The sequence below is a fragment of the Mchenga conophoros genome, linkage group LG4 (assembly GCF_057382185.1).
Source record: "Mchenga conophoros isolate Kocher_MC1m ecotype Shallow Benthic linkage group LG4, M_conophoros_male_GT1.1, whole genome shotgun sequence".
In the NCBI taxonomy this organism is placed as follows: domain Eukaryota; kingdom Metazoa; phylum Chordata; class Actinopteri; order Cichliformes; family Cichlidae; genus Mchenga; species Mchenga conophoros.
This window is the reverse complement of record NC_140529.1, coordinates 4,710,230-4,729,159: the sequence shown is the minus strand read 5'-3', so window position 1 is coordinate 4,729,159 and position 18,930 is coordinate 4,710,230. Positions and strand designations below refer to the sequence as shown.

The 18,930-nt window shown below is 45.8% G+C and overlaps 1 protein-coding gene across 1 annotated transcript; it reads right to left on the bottom strand.

Moving 5' to 3' along the window:
• Nucleotides 1-1,136: 1,136 nt before the first annotated feature.
• Nucleotides 1,137-17,271, bottom strand: ppl (periplakin). The gene is made up of 22 exons (XM_085269997.1): nucleotides 17,076-17,271; nucleotides 13,992-14,091; nucleotides 13,555-13,709; nucleotides 13,254-13,374; nucleotides 12,700-12,825; nucleotides 12,563-12,604; nucleotides 10,677-10,838; nucleotides 10,492-10,599; nucleotides 10,001-10,096; nucleotides 9,802-9,924; nucleotides 9,566-9,712; nucleotides 9,332-9,483; nucleotides 9,137-9,246; nucleotides 7,961-8,124; nucleotides 7,659-7,837; nucleotides 7,412-7,550; nucleotides 7,039-7,232; nucleotides 6,638-6,788; nucleotides 6,473-6,556; nucleotides 6,265-6,381; nucleotides 4,273-4,365; nucleotides 1,137-4,197 (listed from the first exon to the last, which is right to left on the bottom strand). The coding sequence occupies exons 1-22, from the start codon at nucleotides 17,123-17,125 to the stop codon at nucleotides 1,525-1,527; spliced, it is 5,286 nt and encodes a 1,761-aa protein (XP_085126123.1). The 5' UTR covers nucleotides 17,126-17,271; the 3' UTR covers nucleotides 1,137-1,524.
• Between the last annotated feature and the right edge of the window lie 1,659 nt (nucleotides 17,272-18,930).

The window sequence follows — 18,930 nt, the reverse complement described above, 5'->3', positions numbered from 1 at the left end:
TAAAGAAATTTGCAGACTTGCACAGAGATGGTAAAATTATGATGACTGATAATGGAGACGAGGACAGGGAGGAACAGGTTTAAATGCACCAAGGAGACAGTCAGAGGGAACTCGGGACAACTGGAGACATTTAAGGAAGAAGAAGTCTCATCGTGACGAGTAAAGTTGATCTTGCCTGGCTGAGCAGCTCTGGGTGCTCAGCACCCCCAAACCTCTGATCCTAGAATCACCCCTGCTTTACACGTCTTATTCATCATTCAAGGACATCTTTCTGTCTAACATTCACACATTCATACTCCGATGAACGTATCAGGAGTGACTCTGAATTCCGTATCTTGCCCAAGAATCTTTGACATGCTGAGCTTGTTTTACCGTTTCTCATTTTTGAGTCACCAGTAATGAGAGCTGTCATGTGTGAAATCTTATGGGCTCTGAGGTGGTACCGGGGACTTTCCTCGGGACCTGTGGCTTCTGGACCTAGCACCTCAAACCTGTTAGACACAGTAATGAGTGCCGCAGGACTGTCTTCCTTCTTTGCACTCCCCTTGGATAACTGTGCAGGGTGCAGAAGGAGCCTGCATAGTAAGAACAACCCCAGGTTTCTCTTCAGCACTGTAGACAGGCTGACAAAGTTAGAGCTCTGTTGAGGCAACCATCCCTTTAACCTTAACTAGTAACGATTCCCTTCCATATTTACAGTGTAATAGGTGTAGGCTGCTGGGAGCTTCCTGTAATGCCATTAACTCGTATGTTTATACACCTCTCTGCATTTAATTATTAGTTATTATTAATCTCTGGGTCGCTTCCACAGCATGTCTTTGTTCTGTCTTCCTCCCTCCTCTCCAATTGCATGCAGCAGATGGCCCCGCCCCTCCCTGAGCCTGGTTCTGCTGGAGGTTTCTTCCTGTTAAAAGGGAGTTTTTCCTTCCCACTGTCACCAAAGTGCTTGCTCATAGGGGGTGGGGGAGCATCCGATTGTTGTTTGTTTTTCCTGTATTATTGTAGGGTCTTTACTTTTTACAATATAAACTGCCTCGAGGTAATTGTTGTAATTCAGTGATACATAAATAAAATTGAATATTGATACCATAAATTCCATACGTTTTCCACAATAAAATACCCCACAAGACATTACATTTTGTTTGAATTTTTTATTGAAAGCACACAGCCGACAACCCTGTTTAAAGCCCATAAATAAATGAAACACTTAGTACTCTTGTGAGTTTTAGTGACAATATTTCAAAGATACATTCTTAACCCTGCCACCAAGTTAAAGAAATTAAAGATCGAACTTTTCAGCATCAAAAATTTATGTGGCTGGCTGTGATGATGGTAATAGGAGTCCATGTATTCATGCCAGATATGCATAAGAAAATTAATACATGGTGTAGTTGGGACTCGTAGGTAAAACACATAGTAACTGAGGGTCACCACAATATTAAAGTGAGAATATAAGTATATATTAAAAGCTAGGAAGACCAGTCAAAACAGATTTTTTTAGAATGAAAATCAAAAGCGTATCTTTTAAAGCCCCCTGTTCTTGCCCGATACCAATGCACCAAACTCCTGGATGGAGATTTCTTTATTTAAGTACTGCTGAAGCTGGCGATTTGTGATGTGTCCAAGGCGCAGTGCATCATCGATGGAAAACTTTTTTCCTGACTTTCTGTCATGAAGCACAGAGGATTCTCCCTGCGGCCCTTTGACTGAGATCTCTTCCCAGTCACACTCCTGGCTCTGCAGGTTGACAAACATCTTCCAGTCGATCAGCCCTAGTTTGTAGGCTTCCTCTGGTCGCATCTCCTTGCCTGTATCTGGGTCGATGACGACAATAGACCTGCGGAGATGGCTTTCCCTCTGTTCCCTCTTCATCCTCACAGCTGCCAGGTTCTTTTTAAGCTTCTCTATCTCCTCATCCTTCTGGTTTGTTACAGCCCTCAGCTCTGCCAATTCCTTCTGTAATGAATCAAGCCTCAACTCCAAGTTCTTTGAATCCTCTCTTGGCGCAGACTCTGTAATTAGCCGAGTCTCTTTGCTTGTGATCTCAATCTCTGACCGAAGCTTGCGAATCTCATTTTGCAGCCTTTGGTTTTCCTGCTGCAATCGGCTACTTTCATCACGGATGTAGTCCAATTCTTTGGTAGACTTGGTGTTAGAAAACTCCATATCAGAGAGCCTGGAATTGAGGGTGGATAGTTCTTGGTCAAGTTCTCGCCTTCTCCTTTTCTCCTCTTCCAGAGTTCTCTCTAGGTTCTCAATCTCAATCTCTGCCTCTGGATCCCGTTCAACTTGGACTTTCTCAGTGCGGACAACCCTTTCCTTCACATCTACCTTTTCCAGGGTGATCTGCTGCTGAATAAGGACATTCAACTCTTTCTCAAGGAGGGTGCGTTTGTGACGCTCTTCATCAAGTTGTAGTTTGAGAATGGAGTGTTCCTTCTCCTGTTGAGGATCCTGCTGCAGAACCACCTTTTGTTTGACTGTCACCTTTTCACGATTTTCTTTGTCACGGATCTCTAGCTCATTAAGTCTAACCCGAAGCCGCTGGATCTCTAGTTCTGCATCACGCCTTGCCCTGCGCTCACGCTCCAGTTCTTCCAGCTGCATGTCCAGGTCAGTCTTCTGTCTCTGCAATTGGTAGAGCTCTGTTTTTAGGCTCTCCTTCTGTTTTTGCTCATTGTTGATGTTCTGTAAGAAGCTGTGACATTCTGACTTAAGGAGAGGATCCTCTTCCATCTTGACCACTTCTTGCTGAACAATCTTCTCACGAACCTGAGACAAATCCATCTTTCTTAGTCTAATTTTTTCTTCTTGTTCTGTCCGTTCTCTCTCAAGGTCCAGGCGTTTCTGCTGTTCATCAGCCAGCTTCCTCTTTAGCATTTCAATTTCTTCCTTAGTCTTTGGATCTTCTCTGTACTGCAGCACTTCATTGACAACCTCTTTGGTCTGCACTTGGGGTTTGGTATTCTTCCATCTTTCGATTTCATCTCGAAGCTGGCGGATTTCTAGCTCAGATTTCTCAGTCTGGTGGCTTTTATCTACGATTTCATTGCGAAGTCTCTCCAGCTCTCTTTCAGTTTGTGGATCTATCTTATATTTGATTACTTCTTTGATGATCTCTTTAACTTCCACTTGAGGCCCTCTGTTCTTGAGCATGGTCAGCTCATCCTGCAGAGATCTCAACTGGAGCTCTGCATCTTTATACCGCCTCTGTTGCTCTACAAGTTCAAGACGGAGATTGGCCACTTCATTCTCAGCCTTGGGATCGGGCCGGACAATCTCTCGTACTTTCTCTTGAATCACAACCTTAGACTTCTCCTCCTCCAGGCTTGCAATTTTCCTCTGGAGGTCAGTCTTTTCCCGCTGTGATGATCTTCTTTTGGCCTTCTCATCTTCGAACTGCCTCCTAAGGTTTTCTACCTCTCTCTCAAAGGCAGTATCCTTCTCAACTTTCAGCACTTCCTTGATGGAAATCTTTTCCTCAGCCATTGATTTCTCCTTCTCCAGTCTTCGAAGCTTTTCTTGAAGAAATTGCAACTCATCCTCCAGCTGCCTTCTGCTTTCTATTTCCTTCTCTTTCCTGTCAAGCAGCACCCTGTACTCACTTTCAAGTTGGGGGTCATTCTGGACTTTGATCACCTCCTCTTCAGTGATTACCTCCTGTTCCTTGTTCTTCTCCTCAGCCAGGAGTGTCACATGTTTTTGGATCTCAATGAGCTCGTTGTCTTTCATCAGCCTCTGCCTTTTTAGCTCTTCCAGCTCCTCCCGAAGCTTTCGGACCGCCTCCTCCTGACCACGGTCTCTTTCTATACGCAAGACCTCCTTCACTGTGTACTGCTGTGCCCCTTCTTTGACCTCTGTCTCAAGGCCACGCAGCTTCAACTTTAGTACCTCAAGGTCATTCTCCAGGACATGGGTAGTGCGGCGCTCCTCTGACAACTTCTGCTGGACTTTGTAGACTTCTTCATCCAGCTGGGGGTCTGGAACCTTTTTAATTAGCTCCTTCTTAACAATTGTATCCTGGGGCTTTTGTCCTTCAAGCATATAAATGTCAGTCTGAATGGTCTCTATTTCTTTTTCTAGTTGCTCCCGCCTATGGATCTCATCGTCTAGCTGTTTTCTTATTCTCCACGGCTCTTCACCAGGGGCATTGGCTTGGACCGACTTGACATTTGTAACTTGGATAGTCTCAGATTGCTATAGAAAGAAAATAATCATTATTATTACTGTAGTTTTTATGTTTATGTAGCAATGATATGTAAAATAGTTTACCTGGCTCAGAAGACTGTTGGCAAACTCCAGATTCTGCAGTCTTTGCTTATTTACAGCATTCACCTCAGTAAACTTTGCCTCAATAGCTGCTTCCTGCAAACGATAAAATAACATGTAATGAAAATCATATACAGTAACTTCTGTAGGGGTTTTTGGCTTATGCCCTTAAGCTGAGGATTGTGGTTGTTAATTTGCACGAGTCTGTTTGTGTCAAGAAGCATCTCTTTTCCTGCAGATACCTTTTGCCCATACACAGTATAAATATTGATGTTGCTTCTGGCCGGTGTCAAAGTGCCTCAACAATTTATATTTGTGCGTAAATATTGGCCACACCGCATTTCAGAATGGATGATTATCTGTACAGCTTGTGATTGACATGTCAATGAGGAAATGGATTCTCAGTCAGACATGACCCTCCTTATCACATCTGTCTTTTTTTTTTTTTTTTTCCTTTAAACCAAGATGGCAATAGTGAAAAAATTCATCTTGAGGAAACCAATGGATGTCACAGCAGCAATGGCAATACTGTCTACACGGAGAGAAATGTTCCTCAAAGGGGTTGCAAATGTGTACAATAATTTTGTGAACCTTTTGAGGACTCGCATGAGTGTGCTACGTTTGACCAAACATCGAACAATTTTACAAATGCGTACATACAAACAAATACATTCAGATCATTTACGCACAGCGTCTTGAATCAGATGATTTTACTTTTCGATAACCTTGCTATGCGTACACAGATCACATCGCATGCCAACTTGGGGTTTTGAGACAAGTTGAACGCTGCCAGATCCACAAATGGAAAATGCATTCAAGTCCCAGTGTAAAACATCTTGGCTCCCACTGTAAATACACCCCCCCCCGCCCTAAATAACCTTTACCAGAAAACATTACTAATTACAGACACTACAGAGTAGCCTATAAAGATAAGGGTGCTCCCACAGTCCAAAAACATGCAGTTAGTGGGGTTTGGTTAATTGGTAATTCTAAATTGCCCGTAGGTGTGAATGTGAGTGTGAATGGTTGTCTGTCTCTGTGTGTTAGCCCTGTGATAGACCGGCGACCTGTCCAGGGTCTATCCTGCCTCTCGCCCTATGGTAGCTGGGACAGGCTCCAACCTCCCACGACCCTAACAGAGGAGAATAGATGGATGGATATAATCCAGGTAAGTGGAACACTTTGATGTTAATCGTACCCATCTTACCGTTCTCTAATCCTGAACATTTCGGATTGTGCAGGCTACTGTGTAGTGTTTGTTATTGGTAAATCTGTGTTTTCTAGTATTTAATAACACAATGTCAGCAGATCAGCTGATCTTAATGCAGGCCTACAGCTCAGCTCATGCTGTAGGCTGGGATTCAATTCAAATTTATTACAGGGCACATTATTTAAGCTGCTTTAGCATCGTCACAGGTGCTGCACAACTGCAAGTCTATCACCAGCTCCTTGTTTTGTGATGCCATCCATCCATTCGCTTCCACTTATCCTTTTCAGGGTCGTGGGGGCTGCTGGAGCCTATCCCAGCTGTCATTGGGCGAGAGGCGGGGTACACCCTGGACAGGTCGCCAGTCTGTCGCAGGGCTAACACATAGAGGCAGACAACCATTCAGTCCCGCATTCACACCGATGGACAATTTGGATTAATCAGTTAACCTATCCCCACTAACTGTTGTTTTGACCATGTTTGTGTCCGAACTCAGCTTGTCTAAACAACCCGATAACTGCGTCATCAGGGTAATCTCAGCGCTTGTTTGAGAGTACCAGAGAAAACTGTAGTTTGAAATGCATCCAATAAAAGACTGGAACATTTCTGAGGTCACGATTCTTTCAGGATATATCAGGTTCTCTTGCTTTTGGTTATTCATTGTTTTAATTTGTATCCCAGCTGAAAATGAGCTCTGAGCTAGAAGACTTGTGTTGGTCATAGCAGTTAGCAACACAAGTTTAAACTGTGCTGTGTATTTTCACTTCACCGTGCATGCTGTGCCTTACCTCTGCCTTGACTATTGCTGCAGGTGATTCCAATCTGCTCCTCTTGTATGTCTGAGGTACAAGTCCATCCTCAAGATCAAGGATAGATTTGAACTTCTCAGCTTCAGTCTCATAGTCCTGAAGAGTAAATCAGTAAACCAACATCAAACCTTTAACTTTTCTAAAAGATCATATGATAAAGAAAAAAAATCAATGGAGAAAAACTGACTTTGACAGCTTGCTGGTACAGCTGGGCATTTTTGGAGACATTGTTTAAATCAGACTCCTTTCTCGCTATATCAGATAACAGGTTCTGTAGAAAAGAGCAGAGTTAAGTGCCACTAACATTCATGTGTAACGAGAAATATGCAGAGTTATTGCTCAGCATTCATACCCTCTGATTTCTCAGCTTCGTTTCCACTTGTTTTGGGTCATCAGTGTCACGGGGCTCGTAATTTGGAACACGAGAGAGCCAGCTGTTCAAATTGTCATAATCATTGCAGTAGTTTTTGTACGCCATCTTGGCTCTCTGCAAGCTTTGAGCCCTGCACAAACAAACCAAAACATATCATCAGAGATTGTCTTTACATATGAAATGACCGTCTGTGCTTCAGGGACCCTGATGGTCACAAGCCAGAGCGTCGGTCAGGTAATACAGTTGTTCTGTAGTGCTTCTTCACGCTATCTCCATGCACCTTGGGCAGGTGATGTTGTGCTAGACATTTCTGGCTGTCGATGACGTCCTGCGCTGTATTTGCTTTACATATTACTGACGTGCTTTCCTGCCCAACTTACCTCGAGTCAGTCTGCTGGTTGAGGTTGTTGTATCTCTTGTTGAGTTTCTGGACATCAGCTTCCTGCCTCTCGATGTCAGGGCAGTGCTCTTGGAACTTGTTGGCCATGTTCTCACAGCTGCTCTTGGCCAGACGCAGGTTCTGCTCTGTGTCAGAGACCAGTGTCCTCTGTGACCGCAGGTCCGCTCCGATATCCTGCCAGGGCAGCAAAAGACAAACTGCTTGAGACAACCTACAGTAAACAGTCACGTCACCTGTCTGTGAACGTGTGGCAGTTTGGACATGAAGGAACATAAACTGAAACAGTAACAACAATTTTCAGTTCAGTTCATATAAAAGTGAATAAATTCTGTTCTGATATAAGACCATCTTACTGCAAGTTCCCGCTGGGTTTTCTCCATTGAAGAGACGTCAGCAGGAGCAACCTCCTCCCTGGCCAGCTTGTTCTCGTAGGTGGAGAGTAAGGTTTTTCCATTTTGCAGAGATGACTCCAGCTGGTTGGAATTCTTCAGCCTAAAGCAAAGTTCAAAAATGCCTGTCACTGAGCACACTGAAAACAGAAAAAGCAGAGGCATGCTGCTGCACTGATGGCACTTTGAAAGCAATAACCAGGTCACATACTTCTCCTGAGAGCACTGAAGAAGCTGCTCCACCTTGGTGTACTTCTTGTTGGCCTCATCCACCTTGCTGTGAAGTTGAGATGTGCTGGCACAATTTGGGTTTGAGACCAAGAAGCTCTGTGCTTCCTGCACTTTAGAAGACTTCTCTGGTTCAATCCTTCTGACAGCAGCAGCAATGTCCTGGAGAGAAACGTGTACTGGTGAGTTGCACAGTGCAAAAACACACTCTTTGCTTGGTGGGCTAAACCGAGCAGAGAGAAGCAGCTTTAATATCAAACCAAAGAACAAAGCCGACGTTCTTACTTTCATGTCCTGCAGGCGGTCAGTACTGTCCTGCAGTGTCCTGTTCTGTTCCAGCGGAGGGCGCACTCGAGCATAGATGGATTTCTCCTGTTTGTCCAGGTCACTGACAACCTTATCCAGACCAGCCATCAGCTGGCGGCACTGCTGTTCCTGTTTGTCTGAGGCTACATGCAGCAGTGTGAGAGGGCAGGAAACATATTCATCACACGCACACTTGATCTGAAATCTTCCAGCCAGCAGCACGTTTAGATTTATAGTAGCTTCTTTTCATGCTTCATGGTTATGAAACTCAAAATTTCAACTTAATGAGCAACTTGAAGTTTTGAGTTACTTCTGAGTAACTCAAGAACCCAAAGTTTCGACTAACAGATGGAAAAGAAGTGGCAGAAACAACAGTTTATATCACTGTGTCATGAAGGCAACATGTCTATTCTGTGTGTGTCCTTTTTGTATGTAGCCTGCTCAGATTTACTGTGTGTGAGAAAAACAAATGTGTCATAGAAGAAACAAGGCGAACACAAAAGCAGACGGTAAACCACATCTGGATTGCCCCACTCTGTCCTGGTGTTCTGAGCAAGAAATCATCCAAATTTGCAGAGAACTGGACTGAAACATCAGTCAGCTCTAGTGCAGTGATTAAATTATTATTGTATGTAGAGAGGAGAGAGAACAGCTTGAGGAAGCCTGGAGAAGTGTTCCTGAAGATGCTTGGATAGAAAGCTGAGAGTTCAGGCTGTGCTCAGCGGTGCTCACACCAAATATTTCTACAAACTGTCTGTTTGCACGTTCCTCATGATCCTATGTCCTAATTATGAAGAAACAAAGGCTCAACGTCATCTTATTATTTGAGAAAAACTCAACATATTTTTGGTGAAGGTTTCACTAACATAGTTGCTTGAATAGATGAGAAAAACAGAGCATGTTGCGGTTATGCGAGTTTCCTAGTGTGAGGATTATTGTGACAAACAGAGCAACGTCATTAACTCTAAGAACCAGGGCAGCCTTTCACCTGGAGGGAAGGCAGAGCAGTTGCATATATTTGAGTGTACTGGCAGCAAACAGTGTGAGTCAGAGGCACCAGCACACTGGAAGGTTATACTAGAAATCAGCTGGTCTGTCATAACCAACTAACTTGGCTAATTGTGGTGCTAATATATTATTGTGCGTCATGCGTACCTGTAGCGGTTGCAGTTCCGCTCGTCTTCTTCAGCTCGTCCAAGCGTTTCTGCAGACTTCCCTTGGTGGCTGCCATCTTCTGTTTGATAGCTTTCTGCTGTCCGGTCAGGCTGCAGCACACACACGACATACTGTTACAGCTGTAGATGCCCTCATCGGCCGAAGGAGTTTAGAAAGCCCTTTGTACACACTCACTTGTCGGCGATGGCCACAGCCTCCGGGTCGGTGGGGGGGAACATGAAGCAGATGCCCGGGGCAGTGATCTTGTGTCCGGCCGCATCCTTCACGTCCCATTTGGAACCATTTTGCCGCAGGAGAGTGTACCTCTCCCCCCGCACGATCTGACCCTACACGGGGAAACAGTTAGAACGCGTCACTGGATCACGCCGCTATCGTCTCAGTATTACGTGTGAAGGACGCAGTACGTACGTCATCGGTGTCAAATTCGCACAGAGCCTCGACAGGGATCAGCTTCTGGGGTGTTTCCCTGCGGTACTTCAGAGGCAACACCTGAAGGCTGCGCTTCTGAAGGGCCTTAACCCGCTCGTCAAAGTTCTCGATGGCCTTGGCTTCATCCTGCACACAAGAAACGCACAAGCGTGTCGTCACCGTACGCAGTCAGTGATGCTATCAGCTACGGTCTATGTGCAGATAAAAGAACTCACGTCCAGCTCCCTGATCAGGCCCTCCATCTGATACATGTCTTTGAACTCGGGGTTGTACTTCTGGCTGATCTCCGTGTCCAGACGCTTCAGCAGGTCCTGAGTGTCGCGCGCCTCCTTGTGGAACTGCATGCAGACACACACGTACAGATGAGCTTCACTCTTTAAATGCGTCTCTGTGCATGTCACCTGTCACACTGACCTTGTGGTACTCATCCATGTGTTTGAGGTGGTTCTCCTCACAGATGAGCAGGTTCAGGTGTTCCTTCCAGTCAGCGTGGACTGCTTCCATATGAGCCTGACAACAACATGGTTTATGCGTAACATTATAGAGATGTGCGGCAACAGAGTTAATAATGAGACAATAAGAAGCACCAGTATGGCTTCTTCCCCCCTTTTTACATCCATCTGAAGGATGAACGTCTTACGTTGCCCATAACAGACTGTGAGATAACAAGTGGAAGCAGCTCATTTGTTGCCTGAGCTGCTCGTATGCCAACTGGGTCCAACCCACAAACAGTGTTTTTAGACAAAACGAGAAGCGCATCATCCGTCTGCTGTGTGAGGACTGAAAAGCGCCTTGAAGCCCCGCTGTCTTTAAAACATGACCCTGCTCTACCGCAGACTCCCGTGGACCCAGGGCCCAGGCAGAAACGCACTATGAAAGAGTCAAAGTGTGCGGATGGTGGGTACCTCCATAACATTCTTCCCTGGATGGTCGGAGGCAATCAGCTTTTCTCCATCATCGTTCAGCTTGGTGATGGTGCCCTCCTTGGACTCCAGACATTTACTGATGAAATTCTGTTGGTTGAGACAAATTTGCTGAGCGAGCTGAGCTTGTTTCACTCGCCGTGCACGTGTGTGAATTCCACAGCTACCTCGTACTGCCTCTGCCGGGCAGGGTAGTCCAGGTTGTTGTCACTCCAGTCGTATTTGATCCTCTCCTCTGCCTGCTGGTCCATCCAGTACAGCTCGTTGGTGCAGCGCTGCATGTAGTCTCGCAGGCTCATCAGGTTGCGCTGTCGAGCGCTGGAGTTAGCCTAGCCGAAGGAACAGGAAGCTTAGTCACCAACAGCTTTATTTGAGGTTTTTACAAGCGCCTGGACGAGTCAAGGAAAGTTTTGTTTGCGTTTGAATTCAAACGATATGATTCTGTGTTTTAATATAATTAGCATGAATCTGATGAGCTTGATTTTGTAAGTGGCCTTTCCAGCCTGTATGAATGATAACAACTTGTGCTACAGTCAGAGTTTACTTGTTATTAATCTTTTCAAAAACTAGGTGCTGAAAAGATTTCATGTAGTAAAATCAAGTTCTTGAGTTTTTAACAAATTCATGTTTTTGCTAAAGATAAAACACTTCAGTGGAGAACCGGCTGGTGTGTCAGCAGCACTACTGTCAGCTAGGGCTGGGTTTTGATTATCGATTTATCGAGTAAAATCGATTCTGGTCTGGATAACGTGATATCGAGTCATTAAAATCCTGAATCGATTTTTTAATATAAATTTATTTTGCCCAAAATGCCAGAATCTCAGGTTAAACCTCACCAAATTTCAACAACCACCAACAAAACAGTAAATGAGAGCAGGAACACGGCTTCTGCACAAAGACGTAAACACAAAACGCCGACGCATCAGAATCAGTGAGATGTGACTTTCTCACCCGACGGCACGCACAGGGACACGCCGTCGGGGCTGAAAGCCGACAGCTCGCTGACTCTAAAGCATCGGCGTTTTGTGTTTACGTCGTTTTTGCGCTGATTCTGAAGCTGTTAGTTTATCTCTCTCCAAACAATATTGACCGAAGATCCAAACTACGCTTCACATAAACGTCGTCATGAGGGCGATCGTGGCTCAAGAGTTGGGAGTTCGCCTTGTAATCGGAAGGTTGCCGGTTCGAGCCCCGGCTTGGACAGTCTCGGTCGTTGTGTCCTTGGGCAAGACACTTCACCCGTTGCCTACTGGTGGTGGTCAGAGGGCCCGGTGGCGCCAGTGTCCGGCAGCCTCGCCTCTGTCAGTGCGCCCCAGGGTGGCTGTGGCTACAATGTAGCTGCCATCACCAGTGTGTGAATGTGTGTGTGAATGGGTGGATGACTGGATATGTAAAGCGCTTTGGGGTCCTTAGGGACTAGTAAAGCGCTATACAAATACAGGCCATTTACCATTTATTTACCAATTCACTCTGACCTTTGCCGTTTTGCTGGTGTTGGCAGCTGCTTTTTGTTGTTGTTGTTTTTTCTTACTTCCGACAAGAAAGCCTCATTTCTGCTGTTCAATACTGAACAAATTAAAACTTTTTAAAATTATGCAAAACTGCAAAATGCTTCGCGATGTCTCCAATCAAACCTCTGTTACTTTGCTCTGCTTCGCTTTGTTTTTGACTGCACAATATTTTTAAGGTCATCTGCTATAAAAACACAGACCAGGAAAAATGCCTTCATGTTGTTCTGCGTTTCATCCTCAGTTACTTTGACACAAAGGCCTCTGCTGTGATGCTCACACCTCTGATAAAGTCTCACAAGTGTCAGGTTTCTTTTTATAGATATAAAAATATAGATATGTACTGATAAGTGATCAGAATTATAATATTTCTGACTGCCTGAGGCAAAATCTTCCCGAATCGAATCGATTCTAGAAATCAGTGATGATACCCAGCCCTACTGTCAGCCGGCTGGATGCTGTGTGCATACACCGCACTCACCATGGATCACAGTGAAACTACACAAAAGCGCACATATATCATACACACAGAAACGAACACTTACCAGCAGTTTGTTGTACTTTGACTGAAGGCTGCTGACGTATTCCTGCAGAACAAAGCAGAGCAGACACACAGAGGGTCAGCGAGGAACCGACGCAGGACGTCCAACTGTGCAAACCTTTGATTCTGACATCATGTCACCTTGTCTCCACTGGCAGAGATGTGAGGAGCCAGAGCCTCCACCTCACTGTGGAAGATGTTGTGTTCCTCCACCTCGTTCTCCACAGAGGGCAGGTCCTGGCCAAAGCCCTTGTTTTGCAGGTTGTCCTGAGCAGAGACACATGGTGTGCATCATGAATGAATTCCACTTTTCTGAAATGAAACGTCTAAAAAGCGACCTATGTCTAACACCCTCTGCAGACATGTGATGTGAAATTTCTGCCATGCAGACATGGAATACTTTTATTGTGTTCACCTGTGCACTGTACAAACAAATACCTGACTCCATTGTTTAAGCAGGACTCCTGCTAACCCACAGTGACAGTGATCTGCAGCGTGCGAGCCACCTGCTGCATGTAAGCACCATGTGCACACACAGCTAAGGCGTGCTTGTGTTCCCTCAGTAACTGAAAGTTTCTCAGTTGTTGCACTGACATAAAGACCTAACGAGGCATTCCTCTGTAACACCGTGCTGGACCTAGCAGCGAGTGCTGCACACTGTGGCTTGAATTCATGTTTGCTGGGTTTTTGTTTACCAGCTTTTCATCCATCATGTTGCCCCAGTTGATGCTGGGCTTGCCCTCAGTGCGGACCAGGTGGTAGATGTGGCCGTGCTCCTCTTTCAGCTTCGTCACTCTGTCACGCAGTTGCTTCATGCTGAATACACACAGAAACGCGAACACAACATTTTAGGTAACAGAGCCAGCAGGTAACAGTAACCAGGTCTTCCTCAGGTCTTCGTGAATATTCATGACTTAACATTAAGCTTTTGTGTGCATCATGCACTAGCAGGCACAACTAAGGTGGTTTGCGTAGCGTGAAATAGCGTTCACTCACTCCTGTGCGATCATCTCAGCCTGCGGATGCTGAAGGCGTCTGGCGTTGACGACGTCTTCATCCAGGCCACTCAGCAGCTCCAGAGAATTGAGGAGTCTCTTGTTGGTGTCTTCTTGATACAGGGGCTGCTTCCCCTCATTGATCTTGCTCACATCCTGTGAGGAAAGAGTCAGTCATGTGGAGTTAGCCAAACACTGCCAGCCTTTCAGCTGAATAGACAGAAGCTGAAAGTGTATCATGACAGTGCTGTGGCTCTGAGCTCAGATGGGCACTAACGTGTGGCTGCGGTGGTTTTTATATGACGGCTAACATGCTCCATGTTGAAATAAGCTGTGGTCTATTTCTCAAAGAGGCTGATACATATGTAATTATAGCCGACAGCACACATGAAGCTGATTGGACTGACTGGAGACATGAGCGTTGCTGCAGCACTCTACCTTGTTGAGGTTCTGCTCCACATCGTAGATATTCTTCTCCACTTTGTCAGCATTCTTCTGCAGCTTCTCGATCAGTGTGGCGAGTTCTGTGCTGGGAGCACTGAGAGACGACACACAGAGACATCCTTAATGACGTCACACACAGGCTTTTCTGGATCCCTGTGAAGCAACTCTGTAACACTCGATGGAACATATATCATAATTGCAGAAGCTGAAAATAGCGGCTTCGTAACAAGCTCAACCCCTTCGATTATGAGCCGCAGAACAGCAGCTCGACGCTTTCAGAAATACAAAACACCGAGAACTGATCAGTCAGTGTTCAGCACTGCAAGCCCCATCACTAAAGTACTACTCCAGGGTTAGTACTTTAACGAGGCATCAGAGAAGTGCAGAGCACGTGGTTTAAAACTAAACCAGCAGATCTGACAAACTGGGAACCCATCACGAGTAGCAAAGAGTGCCAAGACATGTAAAGAGTTCAAATGTAGTCAGTGTCAGAGTTCTGAATGGGGCAACAAATGCAGGATAAATGTACTGGACTTCTTTGCTGTGCACTGTTAGTTTCAACAGCGACACGTTTGTACAGAAACTGACATCGTGTTACTCGTACAGGTGATCCAGGACCCAGCTGACCTTCTCGATAGATTTAATTGTGGATTTAAGTGGAAAGCAGCGAGTACTCTGTACAGTACCTGTGCTGTTCATTACACAGAGTGATAACGAGTCATCATCTCACTGCATGTTTCCATCACACCTGGTGTCAGACAGCAATCAATGACCAGTGACAATTTGGGTGACAATGAGCACAACTCACTACAGTACGGCGCAAACGTTAGCCACCACTGAACAACACAGGAAATCAGTCCTGTGGTCATCTCCCTGCACAGCTCCTCCATCTGAGGCATCCATCACTGTAGCACACAGTGCGATAGTTACACCTGTTTGTACATCGTCTACGGTGAAAACACCAAAATAAGAAAGTTTTACAGTTCAGAGTAAAACGTCAGTCGTATAAAGTTAATCTCTTCAATACTCTGGATGCTTATAATTGAGCCGTTTGTTCATATATTAGAGCCACTTCTCATACTTGTAACTTTGTAATAAGTTGTATTATTTAATTTAGTCCAGTCTGTTACTGCTGTTGTCTTGGAGCAACTATAGTCACATCGTTTCCTGAAGGATTAATAAAGTGTGTTGATTGATAACATCAGAGCTCATGAGTCTGACTGTGAATGCTGTGAATCTCGGATCTCAGTGGATAAGTTGCCATTAGGTAGCTGACATATTCCCTAAAATGGGGGAAACTAGCCCAGCGAGTTTTTGTTACACACACACGCACACGTTACATAATGCTCGATGCAGTACTTTCAAACCTGAGCTGATTTTTACTTTAACACAAACAAGTCTGAACTGGTGCGCACTGTCGAGCTGTTCTGGGCAAGCTCATCCAAAACAACACCCAACAGACTGAGGGGGATTTCTGACTGTAGTGACAAACATGAAGAAGACGTCTCATCTACAACTTTACACACTCGTCTTCTAAACATCACAACACCAAATACGTGAGAACACAGGAACATGAACGCCTGTACTGCCTGTACTGTGCTCCTGCATGATTGGCACCACTTGTTGCATAAAACTTGTGTAAAAGTGGAGCGTTGTTTTCATTGTGAATCCAGAACAGATGTGAGCTCACCCTGCTGTGGTCACCAAAGAGTGCACAGTGTCAGATCACCAAACAAGAAGCAGTGCTGTGCTGATCTGCAATGCTCCAACAGTTTAAGCTGCTCTGCTTTGTTTTGTGTGTTTCTGGGTCCTGGGGAGGTCGCTGGCTTTAACACAGTGTTCTCACTGAGGCTGTGTTAGTTCTGAAAAGGATCTGGCGCTCAACAAACACAACTCACGTGTTTCCACAGGGAGCTGGTTAAATCAGAACCAGAACGCTCCAGCATTAGGTCACACAGGGTGTGGAAGCCTGCTGCTAACACTAAAGCATCGCTGCAAACCCCGAGCCCTTTCCTCTCTGTGTGTACACTGAGATGTGCTGAGCATGTTGTTAACCAACTGGAAGGTCGGTGGTCTGAGCCCCAGCTCCGCCGCCTCGCCTTTACAGTCGTCTCTGTTTGCTGGGCTTTGGCTTAAAACCTGGCTCATCCTTCACACACGCACACCTACACCTGAACAAGAAGAGCAGCATGAAGAGGGGTGGAGCTGCATTACTCAGATTCCATTGCAATCTGTTGGTGGTTATCACAGGGCACGAGTGACTATAATGAACGATATGCACTAAGACGGACGAATCACTGTGCTGGTGTAAACACATGCTTCACACGAACATGACGCCACAACACCAAAACAAAGACTCCTTTGCTGTTGGCGCAGGTGTGGCAGCAGGACAAACATCTCTCACCGATACCTGCTGCTTGGCTGTGCTGTTTCTAAGCCAGCGCTCTGTAATGATTTAGCACGCTCACTTTCTCACTTTCACCACGGCATGTACCCTGGACCACGCCAGTACAACAGCTGAAGTGACTGGCCCTGGTGCAGTGACATTATGGGCGAGGCTGCAAGGAATTCCTCTCACATTGTGTTTCTAAGGAGGGCAGCAGAAAACTTATCGAACCAGTTACCGCAAACTAACCAGGGCTTATCGGCCACACCCACTCTCCAGTTAATGCACAAACTATGTAGTCTAACGCCGAGTTTCGGCCCTGCCCGTCTGACTGTAGCTCATACAGACACCACCAGAACGTTTACATCCCGCGATCCATCAGGACACAATGATCCGAGCCTGTGTTAAAGCGCCTGGACGGACAGCTCCGCGTTCTTTCCATCTGCTGCTGGTTTAGCGCACAGCGCTGCGCTAAGACCGCTCTGTGTGCACAAACAAGTAATACGATACGCGCATATAAACTCCGAGCTTCAGCACAGCCGGGCTCACCCCGGTGTGATCATTTAACCATCCTTTTGTCTGAGATGTGGCGTGAGTCCGCTGATCGTGTAGAAATCACTACAAGTTAGGACAGATGAAGCTCGCGAGCCGCTCTGAAGGGCTCGAGCGCAGAGGAACAAGCTCCTACTTACGCCTGTTTCGGCTGCGTTATCGTGGTGGACTTGGTCTTCTTCTTCAGCATGATGAAGGTCACCTGTCAGCGGCTTTCCACAGAAACAGACCCAGCAGTACAGGTGAGTCTCGGCTGCGCGCGCTCGCTGCGTCGCTGTGTGTCAAAGTCAGATATGTCCACGCGCCCTTCTCACTATCAGAGCGTGCCGTCCCAGCTCAGAGTACCAGAGCCAATGAAGTCAGCGCTTCCAGCCTGACCTTCTACCTGTCAGCAGCCAGGGGTGGGAGGGTCCAAAGAGCGAGGCCCCGCCTTCATAGCCTTCCCCTCTCACACCCACGCAAACACGTTGTGTGTTCCACTGAAAAAGTGAATGAATTCTACAGTAAAACGAGGCGCGTCCGTTTCAAAGTTTCAGTTGGGAGTAATCAGCAGTTTGTGTGCTGCACCTGTAACACCAGCACGGCTGCCTCAGGTATGCAGCAGACCAGCTGCTGTATCAAAGCTTAGTGCCAGCTGCAGAATGGCCACTGCAGCACGGGCCTGTGTAAAAGCGGGGTGTCCTGGTCAGGTTTCTCATTTCTTTCTTTCATATAAACATCAGCAGCACACCTGCAGGCCTGGCACACCCACAAGTTATTTAAAGTGCTGGGAAATCTTAGCTTTGACTCATAGCAGCCACGCTTGGGTGTTAGGGGAGTGACCTCTGTTAGCAGCACAATGTTCCCTTTTATAAAGCAAAAACTATTTGGAAATACTTTGTGGAACATCAAAGTTGAAGGTGTTTCTTCATATTCTGCAGATCTCTGGCCAAGTGGCATGTGCAGGTTTGATCATTGGCTCCAGCTGCTACAGGTCGTTTCAGTGACCTTAGTATTGGGGTCACTGCGAATCAGAGCCAGTTTCAGACAGCTGGATCTCTGTTCACTGCCTTTTCCTGCAGAGTATGTATCTGAAAATACAACCTGTCCTGTGTGCATGACTGGCTCTGGGTGTGGCAGCTAGGACAGCTCTGGCTGAACCAGTCAGACTTGACACTGTGCTCTGTGTGATTGCTGTGTTGTGTTTGTGTGTGCGACAGTGACAGTGTGACTGCAGGAATTCAGATACAGAGTAAAGGCATTTCAACATCCACACTTTAGTTTTCGACTTTTTGATTCAGCTCACTTTATTTGTTAGTTTGTTTTCTGTTTGACATCCAGTTTTATAGAAAAAAGTGCACCTTTCCCTTTTCCTGAATACAACCTCCAGTGAGTTGTTGGAGGTTTGTAGGTGTTTATTTATGGACAGCTGTCTGCAGTCAGCTTGACGTCTGGACTGCTGCCAAACCCTGACTTTTTTCAGTCGGTTTGCTGTTGAGCTCAGGATCGTCGTCCTGTTGGTGACCTAGGTTGGTCCGAGCTTTGGCTGTGGGACAGAATACTTTGTTATACAGAGGAGTTCATGGTCCACTCAGTTACTGCTTTCCCAGGTCCTGTGGCTGCACCTCCTCCATCATGGTGACAGGTGGTGTTAGGTAATAATAATAATACATTTTATTTGAGGGTGCCTTTCAAAAACCCCAAGGTCACCTTACAAAGAGAAAAAGACATCAATAAATCAGTAGATTAAAATAGATTCTAATACATTAAAATACAAAAAACAACAAATTAAAAAGAAAAAAACAAATAAACAAGATTTGACAGCGAGTACGATCTGTATTAAAGCAAGTAAGCCAGTTTAAACAAGTAGGTTTTGAGCTGTGACTTAAATAAGGGAATCTATATTTCTTAAGACTGAAGGAAGCGAGCTCCAGCCGAGGAGCAAAGCGAGTGAGAGCTCGGCGCCCCACAGTGACGAGACGAGCAGAAGGAACAACAAGATGAGTGAAAGACTTG